The sequence below is a fragment of the Jaculus jaculus genome, chromosome 17 (assembly GCF_020740685.1).
Source record: "Jaculus jaculus isolate mJacJac1 chromosome 17, mJacJac1.mat.Y.cur, whole genome shotgun sequence".
NCBI classification, from domain to species: Eukaryota; Metazoa; Chordata; class Mammalia; order Rodentia; family Dipodidae; genus Jaculus; species Jaculus jaculus.
Window position 1 is genome coordinate 64,164,057 of NC_059118.1, and position 14,755 is coordinate 64,178,811.

General features: G+C 46.3%; 1 protein-coding gene across 1 annotated transcript in view; it reads left to right on the forward strand.

Moving 5' to 3' along the window:
- The first annotated feature begins 736 nt into the window (after nucleotides 1-736).
- F13a1 (coagulation factor XIII A chain) overlaps nucleotides 737-14,755 on the forward strand; it is a 171,592-nt gene continuing 157,573 nt past the window's right edge. Inside the window, exons 1-2 of the mRNA XM_004666130.2 lie at nucleotides 737-807; nucleotides 2,464-2,611. Of these exons, the coding sequence (XP_004666187.2) occupies nucleotides 2,482-2,611 (130 nt within the window). The 5' untranslated portion in view covers nucleotides 737-807; nucleotides 2,464-2,481. The remainder of the gene's footprint in view (nucleotides 808-2,463; nucleotides 2,612-14,755) is intronic.

Consider the following 14,755-nt stretch of genomic DNA (forward strand, 5'->3'; position numbering starts at 1 on the left):
ACTAACAAGTCTTAACCAAGACCATTCTTGCTTTCTCTCGCATTTGGAGACGAGAGTCGGGAGCCAGACATTTGAAGACAGTTAAGAAAGATAGATACAGCACTGGCTGAACATGAGGTCTTAGAGACACAAATCTTCCCAAACAAAAATATGGAAAATTCCAGAAGGAAAAATTTCATTCTCCATAATTTTGACATGGTTTTCAGAGGATAATGCGAAGTGCTGTTCTCTGATTTGTGTAGCACCGTTCAAGGTATCTACTCATCTGTCCCAGGGGCTGTCTTACAGGAAGCCCTGTGGTTTGGCAGTGGATGATGTTTTGTGGAGGATTCAAGAAGGTGGCTTTAGTCACATGAGGGTGCACTGCTCTGGCTGTGTGCGACCTACGTGTGAAAGGGAAGGCCCCCCTCCCCCAGTCTGCACCCCAAAGCAGGCTTTGTTTAAGAAGACCTTTCCAGCCCTCTGACCAGGGGAGGCCAGGGGACGGCCTGACACTGCAGGTGGCTTGCTAGCTTCTCTAGCAGCCAGGGGCTAAGGGTGGGAGGGGGGAGGGGAGAATGGAACTTGGGGAGCAAGAGGGCTGTGGGGAAGGGAGGGGCTCATGCCCAGCACCACAGCAGGATGGCAGAAGTAACGGAAAGTCCTGGAAGAAGGGGGTGGAGAAAACCCCAGGGGAGGGGGAGGAGGATGGGAGCGGTTAAGAAGTTATTTAAGAACCAACTTTCTGGTCGTTTGGCCCAAGCCCTTTGAGGAAGTACCCAGAGGCCCAGGCTCGCTTACTAAGGCACCCCGCCTCCAGGATCTCAGGTAAGAGGCTGCCTTGCTGCACACCACCTACTTGGTCCTCTGTTTGGGGACCAAGAAGTAAGCCCTGGGGAGCAGGTCACAGGCAGTTGCACTTGTCCAATTCCTGTGCCTTGTTGCCTTGTTTCTGAGTGGGCTTTTCTTAGGACTCCACCAACCTCTCCTGAGGGTGATGTTGGCTGAAGCCATCTATTGGGAGCGGGAAGGGGGGGCTCTCCAAGGGCCTGAGCCCCCTTTCCTTAGAGAACTGCACTTTGAATCAGGGAGAATACAGGAGTTAGGGGAGAGAGTGGGGCCTGCTTGGCAGAAAGAAAGCAGACCCCTCTTCCCACCTCCATGCAGGAGCTGAGCTGAGGTCACTCTGCTTCCCCAGACCCTCCAAGAGGGGCAAATCTGTGCCTCCATTCGCCCCGCCTGGCCCACACTGGCCTCAGCTGGCTGGCTCCTGGCATTGTACCTGCAGGCTCTGAGCTGCCCAGCCCTGCCTCTGCCCAGTGGCCAGCCAGCCTGCCTTTGCACCTTGCCTCCACGACCCTGCTTTTCTTCCCTCCCCCTGGACACAAACCCTTTTTTCCTCTGATGGCCCCCTCCCGCCTGCAGCTGCCCCTCACCATGCAGGCATTTATGAGACCCTAGACGTAGCTCATTCTTCCCCACTCTCCTGCCTCCTTCCAAGACCAAATTCCTCCGGAAGTGGCTCTGCCCCCAGCCTCATTGCCACCGCTCCACGCACGTCTGGGACAGTCTAATCTGGTCGATTCTATAACGGGGACCCTTCATCTTGTGAGGGCGTGGCTGGTTTCTGAAAACAGCCAGGTTGCCAGGAGTCATGACAGGAACAAAGGCTCCCTTCATTTGGTCAGTTGGTCAACAAGTCCTTTTGGGCACAGAGGGTAAGCTTGAGGTGTTTGGATTGGATCCTTACTTGTACAAGCTTCCAGAGACCGCGACGCAGGCTCAGTTCGAGGGCAGTGTCAGCACCACTGATCCACTGAGGTAGCACACAGTGAGGCCACCGTTGCAGGAGCCTCCTCCTCACACATCCAGCTGGGTGTAGTCGCCTCTTGTGGGGCTCATCCCTAGCCCCACTATTGAGTAAACTTTCAGGGTAGAAACGTCATTATGTTCTCTGATGGTAGACCACAGGCGACCTCAGGGCAGGCCCTCCTTAAACACTGGTTGAATTAACTGGCAAATACAACTGTGTTGGGGGTCGATCCTGAGCTGAACATAATATTGCCAGTTTAACCTTCAAATTTACTTAAGCGTCACAAAGGGTTGGATAGATGCATATGACAAATATTTTCTAAAAGATGTTGTCTTTGGGGGTGTTGAGGAAGGGGAAACCCATTCTCTGAGATCTTTCAAATTTCTCTTTTCTTTAAATAAAACCTTTTCCTTCTGCTTCCCACATGGTTTGACAAACAGGAACTCTCCCGGGGATCCGAGGGGAACCGCACGCCGTCACCAGGCTAACCCTTCTCAGTGTGCGTTTATGTGCAACTGCGTTTATGTGCAACTTCTCAGTGTGCGTTTATGTGCAACTGCAGTGTGTTGCTTAAATGTCATCACACACAGATAAGCGTGTTTCCATGTTTTCTGCATTCTGGCCTCAGATGCAACTTATTTCACGCTCCTTCCTCCCTCCCTCCCCCCAAGGACCTTGAGAAGCTAAGGATGGCAGACACTCCCAGGACCACGTTTGGGGGCAGGAGAGCCGTCCCACCCAACAACTCCAATGCAGCAGAAGACGACCTTCCCACGGAGGAGCTGCAGGGACTGGTGCCCCGGGGTTTCAACCTGCAAGGTAGGAGGGAGGCACCGCGGTGTCCCGTGAACCTGATCTCCTTCCCCTGAAGGAACCTGAGTGAACTGGATGAAAATTCTCTGCTGAAATTTGCAAAAAGAGAAAAAAAAATTCCCCTGCCGGTCTGTGGCATCAAAGAAAACATGCCACGATCTTCTGAGCTATAAAAGCACCAGGGCCTGGATCTATGTCCCCGCTCAGCCTGCTGAGCCGTAACCTCAGGGAGTCACTCTGTCTTTCCACCTCTCGCTCCTTCCCTTTACCAAGGAGAAAGTGTGCTTCCAGCCCTACTGTTTTATGCTTGTGACAATGTTCTCTAGCTGGAAGATGCCACTTCCAAAATATTTGAGTGTCTGCCTGGCACCTTTTTCCTTCTCCCCCTCCCTTCGCTGTCCTTGCCTGTGAATTGCAGAGCTGTTAAGAAGCGCCACATTCTGACAGTAATGGAGATGGAAGCCCTCCATCCGTCTCCCCGAGCAGCCTGGGGAGCGGCCGAGGCAAGCTGCTTCCCTTGCCTCATCCCGAGGGACCCGCTCCCTGCTCCCGGATCAGCGGGCACCACGCAGCCTCTGCCCGGCCCTGTCAGCTGTGACAGGGCCCAGGTGCCTGCTCTAGCTTGGTGATGAAGAAGAGCCATTCCCTTGGGGATGGTGGGGACATTCAGACTCTTGTCCCTGAGTGGCATCAAGCTGGGAGCAGTCCCGTAATAGCATTGATGTATCAAGATCCAGTTTTGCTTCTGAGGGCTCTCAGAGCTGCAGCTCGCGGAGGGGGTAAACATCCACTTGCTGGGGTGGGGCACAGGTCAGTTACACCGGGGCTCTCACCAAGATAAGCTCAGCACTAACTCTCCCAGCTACGTGCCACATTCTGGAGCCTCCAGTTAAAACCACAAACTGGTTAAGCACCAGTCTCAGCCCCTTGCAGTAGGTCAGGAAACAGGTCCACAGTTAAAGCTAGCAGCTGATATTCACTCCTTCTCTGCTCAGACTACATCTTTTTTTTTTTTTTTCCCCGAATGCAAATGTAATTGGAAAGCCTACAGACTTCAAACTCCCCAGCAGGTCACCTTGGAGTATTCAGTTTTCTAGAAAATTTCCTTTCTGGCAGAGAGGATGCTGCTGGGCCCTGGGAAGGAGGCTGTGGGGCAGAAAGAATAAGGGGCTCAGCCCCCCGCCCAGGGTGGGTTCCAGGCTCATGAGCTTCCACACAGGCGGCAAAGGGGACAGAGAGCCCTAGAGAATGCAGAGGCCCCAGCTTTCTGCCCCATGACCCAGCACAAGTCATCTGAGCTCCCCAAGCCTCAGTTTCCCCAAGACAGAAGCAATACCTCCTGTAGAGGTTGTCCATGGGTTTAACAAAGAGGGCTCATGGTAGCCTCTGACCACGGCACACGACCAGTTGTGCTCATGACTTGGAATGTGCAAAGGCCCTGCCCTAGCAAGGTCAGGACATCATGGTCAAGATCCTCCTCAAGTCTGAACATTGAGTCAACTGTTGCCAGCGGCCCATCAAAAATGCCAGAGAACTTGAATAGGTCAATCAAGTTTCTTTTTTAAATCTCAGAGAACAGGTTTCCTGTAAATTTACTTTTGGAAGCAGGGAGGGGGCATAATTTGCCAGAACTATTTTGAAGTCATTATTTACTTAGCAATCATGTGTCTCCAGCCCAAGTGAAACATTGAGAGGCCCTCACACAGGAAGATGAGGGTCCAATGACTGTTTATAGAATACTTTGAATGAGTGAAAACAGCCAGTCACTTGCAAATTGAATGACTCATCATCCCTAGAGTTATTATAATCTTATTAATAACGTATTTCAGTTTTCAAAAGTATGCATTTGTTTAATAGTTTTCACTACATGCTGTGACTTATGAGGCCTCTGAACCAAGAGTCTTCACTGTGTATTCTCAAGCGAGAACAGAACGCACGCGCGCGCGCGCACGCACACACACACACACACACACACACACGCAGCACCACCAGCAAACTGTCTGAACCAGGCAATTATTCTGTGGAGTTCAGGTTTCTGTTTGTCCGTCCAAAAAGCAGTGGGTTTCTTCTTCTTCTTCATTCTTCTCCCTGCTCCCCTTCCTCTGCTTCTTGGGGAGCGTGGTGGGGTGTGGGGCAGTACTAAACACTATATCAAGTTCTTCCCCATCACCCTTGCTGTTTTGGAAAAGGCATAATCCAGCCTTTGTATTGTTCTTGCAGTTCACCCAATGGCCACTAGTGGCCTCCAAGAGCACTCCTAGTTCCCTGCTCACCTCTCCAGAACGCCTTTGGCTCCAAGATTGCAGAGCCCTGTGGGCCCTACGCTTTCTTTCCACAACCCCCATCCACCCCCCCACCCCCCACCCCCTGCTGGTGGCTCTTTTCCTTTTGAGAGCTACGCTTATGAAACCGACTGAGCAGATCCGAGACTCAAGAAAAGGAAATTAAGAGAACATCAGATTTTCCACTTTAATTAGCCTGTAGCTGTGTTTACCATCACTGTGACTTATGAACATGTATATTATGTACCAATGTATATAAAATCCTGAAGTCATGGCTGTGAAAAATTGGTTAAGAGATATTTTATTAGAGTCACCCATGTCATAGTCCCAAGTACTTGGAAGGCTGAGGCAGGGGGATCACTTGAGCCCAGGAGTTCTCGGCTAGCTTGGATAAGAATTCATCTGAAAGAAATTATTTCACAAAGTGATTTTTTTTTTTACAAACGCACATAAACTTCCTCCTATACTTGACATGATATTACATAGAAATTGAAACATTTGAGATAACAAAGGTCTCAGGGGTGGAGCCACCCAGTCAGTGGTGGTGTCTGATGTCACCACACAATTTTAGTTGTAGGAAAATCAGGTGAAAATTTGCTCATATGACGTGGACTGGTATCCATTCCTAATAGATCTTCTACATAATCAGTTGGTGTTTCCAAAAAATCTCTCTGCAGCCTATCTGGTCTAGAGTTTTGTGTGGCGAGAAGGACAACGCTGCAGAAGCTTGCTTTACACTTGTGGGCTGGGTTGGCACAGCGTTCACTTGCATCAGTAGTAGCGATGTTTATTTTGCAGGCCTAATGCTTGGTATTCCAATAAGGAAGCAAGTGTGGCCCGATGGAAGTCAAATGTGGGTAGGGCTAGTAGTTAATCGTTCATGGAATTGTTTTTTCTCTCTGAGAATCTTCTACCTCTCATCATTTTTTGTCAGAACTCAGCCAACCAATTAACCAGTTAAAATCAACTGCTCCTTGGTGTAAGGGGAACTTTGGATTTGAAGTTATTGAAAGAATGAATGAGGCATTCAATGTATGATTAAGAAAGTATATAATGGTGTGGTTAAGTGAAGAACATTCAGTTTGTGAAAAGCATTATGGTTGTCATGTGTCAGTTGGGAGCTGTTCCAGAGTCCCTGGAGACACACAGATGAGTAAGTCAAATCAGTCCCTAACCACAAGTGGCTGTCAGTCTAACAGACAAGACCAGCAAAGATCACTGAAATTCAGTGCAATAAACATGATGACTGAAATGTAGACAAATCACAGTGAGCTACTAGCAAGTATGTGGAGAGTGGAGTAGGAAGGAGGGTGAGGAATGCTCCCTAACAAAAGGATATTGACATCTAAGCTTGGTTTTAGAAGACGACTAAGAATGTTCCAGATATCCCAGGTGTGGGGGCACACACCTGCAATACCAAAACTGGGAGGCAGAGACACAAGGATCAGGAATTCAAGTTCATCTTCAGCCGCGTGGTACGTGCAGCGCCAGCCTGAGCTAACACAAGAGCCTCTGTAAAACAAAAGAAATAATAAATGAAAGCAAGGACAGAACTGCCTGTTCTGGCACAAGCCTGTAGTCGCAGCATTTAGGAAGCTGAGGAAAGAAGGTTCAGACTTTGAGATGAGCCTGCCCTTCACATATAGACCTTGTGTCAAAGAAGGAAAGAGAAGGAGGAGGAGGAAGACAGACAAATGAAAAGAAGACCATTTTGAGCAGAGGGGACAGCATATGGCAAGTGGTGAGGAATAGCTAGAGAACAAAAGAAAGGAGATAAGCCTGAAAAAACTAAATGGCAGCCAGGCGTGGTGGTACACGCCTTTAATCCCAGCACTCAGGAGGCAGAGGTAGGAGGATTACCATACATTCAAGGCCACCTTGAGACTATGTAGGGAATTCCAGGTCAGCCTGAGCTAAAGTGAGACACTACCTCGCAAAACAAAACAAACTAACAACAAAAAAAAAATTAAATGGCAGAGATCACATCAAAATGGGCATTGAAGACCCTTGTGGATAACAAGGGACTTTCAGAGAATGCTAAACACAGATTTATAGTTTTTTTTAAACCATTTTACTTATTTATTTGAGACATAGAGAAGGAGAGAGAGAGAGAGAGTGAGAATGAGCACGCCAGGGCCTCCAGCCATTGCAAACGAACTCCAGACGCCATGTGCATCTGCTAACATGGGACCTGGAGTATTGAACCTGGGTCCTTAGGCTTTGCAGGCATATGCCGTAAGTGCTAAGCCATCTCTGCAGCCCCCAGATTTATGTTTAATAAAGGTAATTCTTATCATGAGGGAGACCAGAGCGATGCTGGTCCCTGGAGAAGTGAGCCTTATTTCTCTTGCTCTAGCTCCTCTGAGCAGCAGAGCATTTTTTACACATTTTGGGTGACAGGAAATCTTAATAGCAACAGTTTAAATAATAGCTGCAAAAGGAAAATTCCTTTAATCGTCCTAATTATACTTTAAAATTCTGAGTTTGCAAAAGGAATGTGCGAAGGAGCCCTTTCTTCTGTTGTCCTTTCCATGCTAAGTGAACCAGCTTCCTCACGCGCAGCACAAACCTCTACCCTCGTAATAACATTGCCCAAGATTGCAGTGAGAACTCAGCTCACGCGGGAATTCCTAGAATATGAACCTAAACATTTAACTGACTTCAAGATTCCATCGGTGACAGGTATAATCATTCTCAGAAGAATATTTTTGCAACTCAGGGAGAAGTTAATCCACTTTTTTCATATTAGGGAGGGTAAGAGCATAGAGAGGCAGCTGGCTCCTAGAGAGGGATTTTTGTTGTTTTTCTTAACAGTCTATTTTCCGATGTGTTTGGAATTAGGCTAAATTGTGTTAGGTAGACTTTTTGAAAGCTGTCACTTTGAAAGAACAAGCTGCAGAGTTTCTGGCCACAGTATCTTTTTTTTTCTTTTTTTAATAAACAAATAAATAAAACTGGCTTCACGACAAGCTGCTCCATTTTGTCAGGAACCAGGCTTGGAAAGGGAAATGTCAGTTCATTTCCTGTTCGTGGTGAATGGAGCCTGAACAATGAGAAAGCTCTTTTCTTCTGGGTTATGTCTTGCTAGGCCAATAACAAAGCAAAATCAATTGACCAGCTTAACAAATGTTCGCTGAGTGCCCTCTACCTGGAAGGGGCATACTAGGCGAAATGGCCACTAGAACACTTTCAGTGAGCTTTATATCCTGCTTATATTTTGTGGCAGCCATCTGCAGAGTTCTTGCTGTTGTCAGGTATTCCAAGAAGCAAATTCTGCTCTTGGCTTGATCTGTGATCCATTAGCAATGAAAAAAGGTGTGTGTGTGTTTATTTTTTTGCAAGTGAGTATGTATGGCATGCATGAGTGTACATATGTTCATATGCACGTGGACATAGGTTGTGTGGACATGCTTGTGGAGGTCACTGGTATTCCACAGTTAAGTTTTGAGTCAGGGTCTCACATGAAACCTAGAATTCACCGATTTGTCTAGGTTACCAAAGAGCCCCGGGGATTCTCCCGTCTTGATCCTCCGCTCCCACCCCCTGACACTGGAATTCCAGAAATGTGCCCCCACATCTGGTTTATACTGGGCATGGGGATCCAGGCTAACTTCCTCACATTTGAACAGAAAACACTTTGCCCTCTGAGCCATCTCCTAGACCACAGAAATGCTATTTAATCAGTGATAGTGGAAATGTCACTTTCCTCCTAATACTTTGTGGGTCCCTTCATAGGATGATTTGGATATAGCTCATGTCCCAAGGGCTCATGTGTTGGAAGCTTGATCTAAAGTGTGGTGAACTGAGAGGAGGAGCCCAGTGTAAGGTCTAAGTCACTGGAGGCGCACCCTTTGGAGAGATGGAGGTGTTTATTGTAGGACTCTGAGTTAATTCTCATGACAGTGAGTTTTAGGAAAGCTTGCCTCTGACCCTGGGTTACTCTGTCTTTCTGTCTGGCCTTGTGGCGTCTCTCTTCTCTTTTGTCTCATCTTTCTCCCTCCCCTCTCCCTTTCTTTCCTCTTTGCTTTATAAATATCCAGCCTTAAGTATTTCTCAGTGAGAAACAGACTAAGACATCTAATGATCCACTGATCCACTGGATTCTTAAGAGAAGAGCACAGCGACATTTCCTCCCATTTCCACAGAAGAAGCTGCCACCATACATCTACACTTGCCTGCAGCTTAAAAAGTATTGCTTTCAACCTTTAACCTCTCAGGGTCATTGGCCAAAATTCAGCCAAGTTTCATTTTTGTAGCTTCTTCTCCAAGGGCCATTTTTTAAAATGAAATGTTTTTTTCTTAGATTATTTTAAGATAGACTTTTCAGAGATGAGACACAGAATTTTTACTTATCACTGTCCTAGTTTCTCTTCACTCGAAACACTGAATTTCCTTATTTTTTTCTTCCTTTCCAAAGGTGTTGGCTTATTAGGATGATATTGCCATAAAAAGCAAAACATCACTTGGAAAAACATTTCTGGAGGCTCCATGCTTAAATCAAATATTGTCAAAATCTGACTGCATTATTTTTAAAACAAGCTCTGTCTGCATGTTTGTTTTCACTAAGGAAAAAACAACCCTAACTACAAATCTACAAGACTTTCCCTGCTTGGCTTTGATACACTCAAAGGAATTCATTAGTACCTTTGACTTTTCCCTGGTTATAAACAGCTTGAAGATATGGCATGTTTATTCCCATGTGAAACAAGACTTCTCATCTATGTGGCCCTCAAAGTTAATGATCTTGAGAATAAAACTGATAAATGGTATTTAAAGGGCTGGTATGGTTGCTCCTATGATTAATAGAACAATTCATTTTAAAAGGAAAATAAATTCCAACATCCAAATTTTCAGAAACTGGCTTCATTCAAGTGAGAAGTGGCTTATCAGTGATGACATTTCCTGCACATTTACGCAGATGTCACAGTTGAGGACAAGATGACAGAGCTGTGGTCCAGCCTTCAAGGGGCTTCATCTGTAGGTGACATCACCTATATGAAGGTGATGTAAAGTTGTTAATGATGAAACATACATGGTTTTGAAAAAGAGAGAAGTCTATTCTAGGACTCAAGGGGAGAAAAGGATTTACCTACCTGTAGAAACTCAGGGAAGGAAAAGCAAGGAGATACGAAAGGTGGTGCTTGCGGACCAGGTTAAGGAGCCACTTCCTGGCACCCGAGAGGCAGTGTTGCCCATTGCCCAGATCCCAGCCTCCCAGCATGCCCTCCCAGAGAATGTGTGTCTAACTCGTGAACTCCCAGGGTCCACCCCAATGCTCTGTGTGACGATTATTATTACTATTGATTGCTGCGCATTTAGCAAGCACAAGGGTCTCAGCAGCGTTTTCTCAGAGCTCCCAACACCAACTCCACGTTAAAGATAAGGAAACTGATAGCCGGGATGGTTATGCAACTTATTTAGGGTCATGAAAACAGTATGTAGGGCTGGACAGATGGATTAGCAGTTAAGGTACTTACCTGCAAAACCGGTGGACCCAGGCTCAGTTCTCCAGTACACATGTAAGCGCAAGGTGGCACATGTGTCTGGAGTTCGTTTGCAGTTGCTACAGGCCCTGACAACTCTCTCTCTCTCTCTCTCTTAAATAAGTAAACAAAAATATTTAAAAGAACAGTATTTAGCACAGCTTGGATTTGAGGCCAGGCAGTCTGGCTCCAAATCTCATGCTCTTGTCCAGGGAAATAGTCTTCTCTAATAATGAATAAATACTTGTTGAAAATTGACTAGGTGCCAGGCAGTCTGTGAGGTTGATCCTGCATTCTAATATTAAAGGTAAGAAAATAGGATCTCAGAGGTTGCACAATGAATGAGTAGTAAGACATCTTATTCTGCAAGCTACAGCTCTCCAGAGAGAAGCTGCCACGTAGTATTTAGACATGACACCCATTGCTCATCCGGGAGGGTTGCAGTGCCCAGCAGCACGTCCAAGTTACTCACCAGGGCTGCGGTAAAGAACCCAGATTGCCTCTGGTTAGGCAAGTATCTCGCAAGCCACCAAACACTCTGTCTTCCAGTACCAATGTCACTACATTATTCAAGGGTGACTTCTCTAGACGTGAACCCGGTTCTTCGGGCTGGGGATGAAGTAAAAAGCCAGGTATCCTTCTGCAGTGAGACATATTTAAGTCTTCTCTCCAACTTTGTTTGTCCCTACATGTGAAGCTGTTTAAGAACCCATGTATTCAAACTAATGGACACCGTTTCAGGGCAACATGATCCCAGAGAAGGGAAATAGGAACTCAGGAGACCAGTTTCTGAGAGTGAGCCTGGATCTACACATTCACTCCCTACAGAGAGACTAAAGTCAGCACCTTCTATCACCAAAGCAGGGCAAGAGACGCCGCACTAGTCTCTCAGACTCCGGCACCACCTCCATTCAAGCCTCTTCCACTCTATTCCCAGAGGTGGTTCGAGTTCATATTTATACATGTAATCATACCAGTTAACGGCTTCAGTTTCTCACTGGCTCAGTCAAAATCCAAATCCTAGAGCATGGTTGGCAAGGCTGGCACGAGCTGGCTCCAGCCGGAGCTTCTGGTGCAGCTCCACACAGCTTACACTGCAGATAGCCAATCACCTTTCAGCTTCTTAAGCATTCCAGCACCTGCTTGCTTTAGACATTCAGTGCCAGAAACCTTCTTCCCCACTTTCCTGTACACATAAACCACTTACTCCTCTACTGAGCAGTCCCTATACTATACTTCTGCCAGAACACGTCATTAAATCCCTTTAATCTGGGCTAAGGGTCCTCCCAATTCCTCTAATCCCTTACCAGCTACTTCCCTTATTACATGTCATCGTTAGTCATGCGGTCTCGAGTATCTACTACTGTGTGCTTACAGAGCTTGCAGGTATGAGGCAATTGCCTAATTCATACTTGCATTCATGTCTTAAGTAGCAATGTAAAATAGCAAACCACAGAGATTCTAGAGTAGGGAAGCCTGGCAGCACATTAACTGTACTGAATGCACACCTGGAGTTCAAAATTATTTTAAGAACATGACACAACAAACCAGCTCCACAATATGAATGTGTGAGTCCTTAAAACTGAGCCAAAAAGAACTAAACACTCACCTCAATAAATATGACCAAATAGCAACATGAGTGAGAGATTTGTAGGAGACTGAACTGAGTTTTAATTTTCTTTCGGAAGAAATGACATTAGAATGCATTTTAGGGTTTTACTTCAGCAGACACTTGCTATAAATTCATAGCAAGATAAGAGCATCCAACACAGTAAATTATACATCAAGCAAAAAATTACAAATATATACTATTTTATTTTAAAAGATATGATGGTCTCCGTGTAGTCTATTGGAAAAAAAAAAATTACAACCAGAGTAATATACTTTATTCTAGGGAAAACCCATCAAGAGGCAAATTGACAAAATGAAATCTATTACAGAAAAGATTGATGGATAAAATCTCTGGAGATTATTTCTTAAAGATCAGTTGAAGAAATGGAAAGTATTTCATGCAGTGTATTCTTAAGAGTGGTCCTCAAATCCCTAGCGCGGCAGATGAAATGAACAGAGGATTTGCCCTGTATCTACACAGAAGTCAGAACCAGGTTACTTGATCAGACAAACTACATGGAAGCAGATATCATGTGATCTGAAGATTAGAGTTGTTTAAAAGTGGATCAAAGTCGGGCGTGGTGGCGCACACATTTAATCCCAGCACTCGGGAGGCAGAGGTAGGAGGATCGCTGTGACTCCATAGTAAATTCCAGGTCAGCCTAGGCTAGAGTGAGACCCTACCTCAAAAAATGGAAAAAAAAAAAAAAAAGGTAGATTGCCTTATGAGGTAGTGAATGCCTTGTTCAGTCACAGGCTAGAAAGCGTCATGGAGATGGCTCCTGTCACCCCTACCAGGCCTATTACCTAGAAAGTGTCTTTGTCTTTGAGATTTAATGAGGCTTTATATTAGCATGTTCCTTTCCTCGGTGCTGATAGATGGACAACTGACTTTGCCCACTTCTGAGGGTTTCAGTTTTGTTTTTTTTTTCTTTAAGATAGGAAAAAGGAGCCAGGTGTGATGGCACACACCTTTAATCCCAACACTCAGTAGGCAGAAGTAGGAAGATCACTGTGAGTTCGAAGCCAGCCTGAGATTACAGAGTGAATTCCAGCAGGGGCTAGAGTGAGTCCTATCTTAAAAAACCCAAACAACAACAACAAATGATAAGAAAAAGGACCCCAGTAATTATCATGCCTGTCACATGGATGGGCTCCAGCTCTCTCTTAGGCTGGGTTAACAATGGGGCTTGTGATCTTGATAAGGCCAGAGAAGTTAGAAGAGAGTCACCTTGGAAAAGAGAGGCTGTAACATAGAGGAAGGAAGGTGCCCTTCAGGGGCTCGGGCCAGGGGTGTCAGGGTTCCTGGATGAGAACCAAGTAGCTGTGCACTTGCCTGCTGCAGTGGGCGTGGAGAACCTTGCCACCGCACAGGTCCATCAGACTCATGGTTCTTTAACCAAGGTGTGCAGGAACAACACCAGGCCTGTCATACGTCACTGGTTCCCTGCAGAAGTCCTCAGGGATCAGCATCCTCACTTTAAAGGGAAGAGAAAGCAAATGGGAGAGGCCAAGTGCCTTACCTCAGCCGTCTTGAGCTTCAAGCTCAACTTTACCGGAACTTGAAATTCATCAGGAGTGTTTTGGAGAAACTTTGAATTATGCGATTGAGAGATTCTTAATGGGATCAACTTCTTGAGTTGTGTGTGTGTGTGCATTTTGATGTCTTTATTTATAGTAATAAAATTTAAATATGTCAATGCAAGTTGATTTTTATTTTATACCTGTGTGAGAATCATGTTTACACATTCTTTTTCTTTTCATTAGTTTTGTACGCAGTGTATGCAGTCAAGTTAGTACTGTCATTAGCCTCCTCCCTGTCCTGCCTCCTCTGCAGGGACCCTCCTCATTGGGTAATATGGGTCGTGCATTGTGGGGTTAGCCATCAGTTATGGGTAGGAGATCCTAGAGAGAGAACCAGCTCATCACACCAGCTGAAAGGAAGAGGAATTGGGGAAATGAGCAAGAGCAAGAGTGCTGCTTTCTTGGTGAGCCTGGTACCAGCACAAGGGTGAAGGAGATAGACACAGAGGACACTCAACTCCTATCAACTTCTTGGTTTTATTTATGAAAAACGGGGTCCTAGGAGCTGTGTGAAAGCAAAGGAGTCTTTGGAGTGTTGCAAGGAGAGGCCGCCAATGGCACATGCTCAGCAGAGTACGTTCTGAACGTGCCACGTCACCACAGCGCCAGTGGTGTGTGGGGCAGGGGAACGGCAGCACGCGGGCCTTCCCCTGAGACTCCTGTAAATCCCCAGGTCCATGTGATGACGGCCGCCTCAGTTCAGTCCCCTAAGCTGCATCATAGACAAGCAGTAGCATTAGCTTCCCCTCAGGGGTCACTTGCCTGAGGGAATGGGGGAGGGCAAGTGCCCCTCCCCCATTCCAGGGCTGGGACAGGTTATCCTTGCTAACTGCTTGCATGCATGTCATCGTATGACCACTTGCGTCATCTCCTGTGTGCTGTTATAACATGTCAGTCTGGAAAGTAGATACAGATGCCCTCGTTTTATGTTGAGGACATGCGCTCGAGTGACCTATGCACAAACAGATGACCAGTGAACATACAACTGCTGTGTGTACTCCTGATTCTAAAAGACTGGGAGACCCTGGAAATTCTGCCATCAAACAGACTGGAGCTTGACATCTAGACAGATCATCTCGGAAACGTGAGGCTCCTGTCCCGGGAAGTGGTCACACTTATCTCACAGGCGTGGTCTTTTTCTGTCTGCAGAGGCGCTCCTTCCTCTCCTCTTTGGAGGAGCATGTCTACTT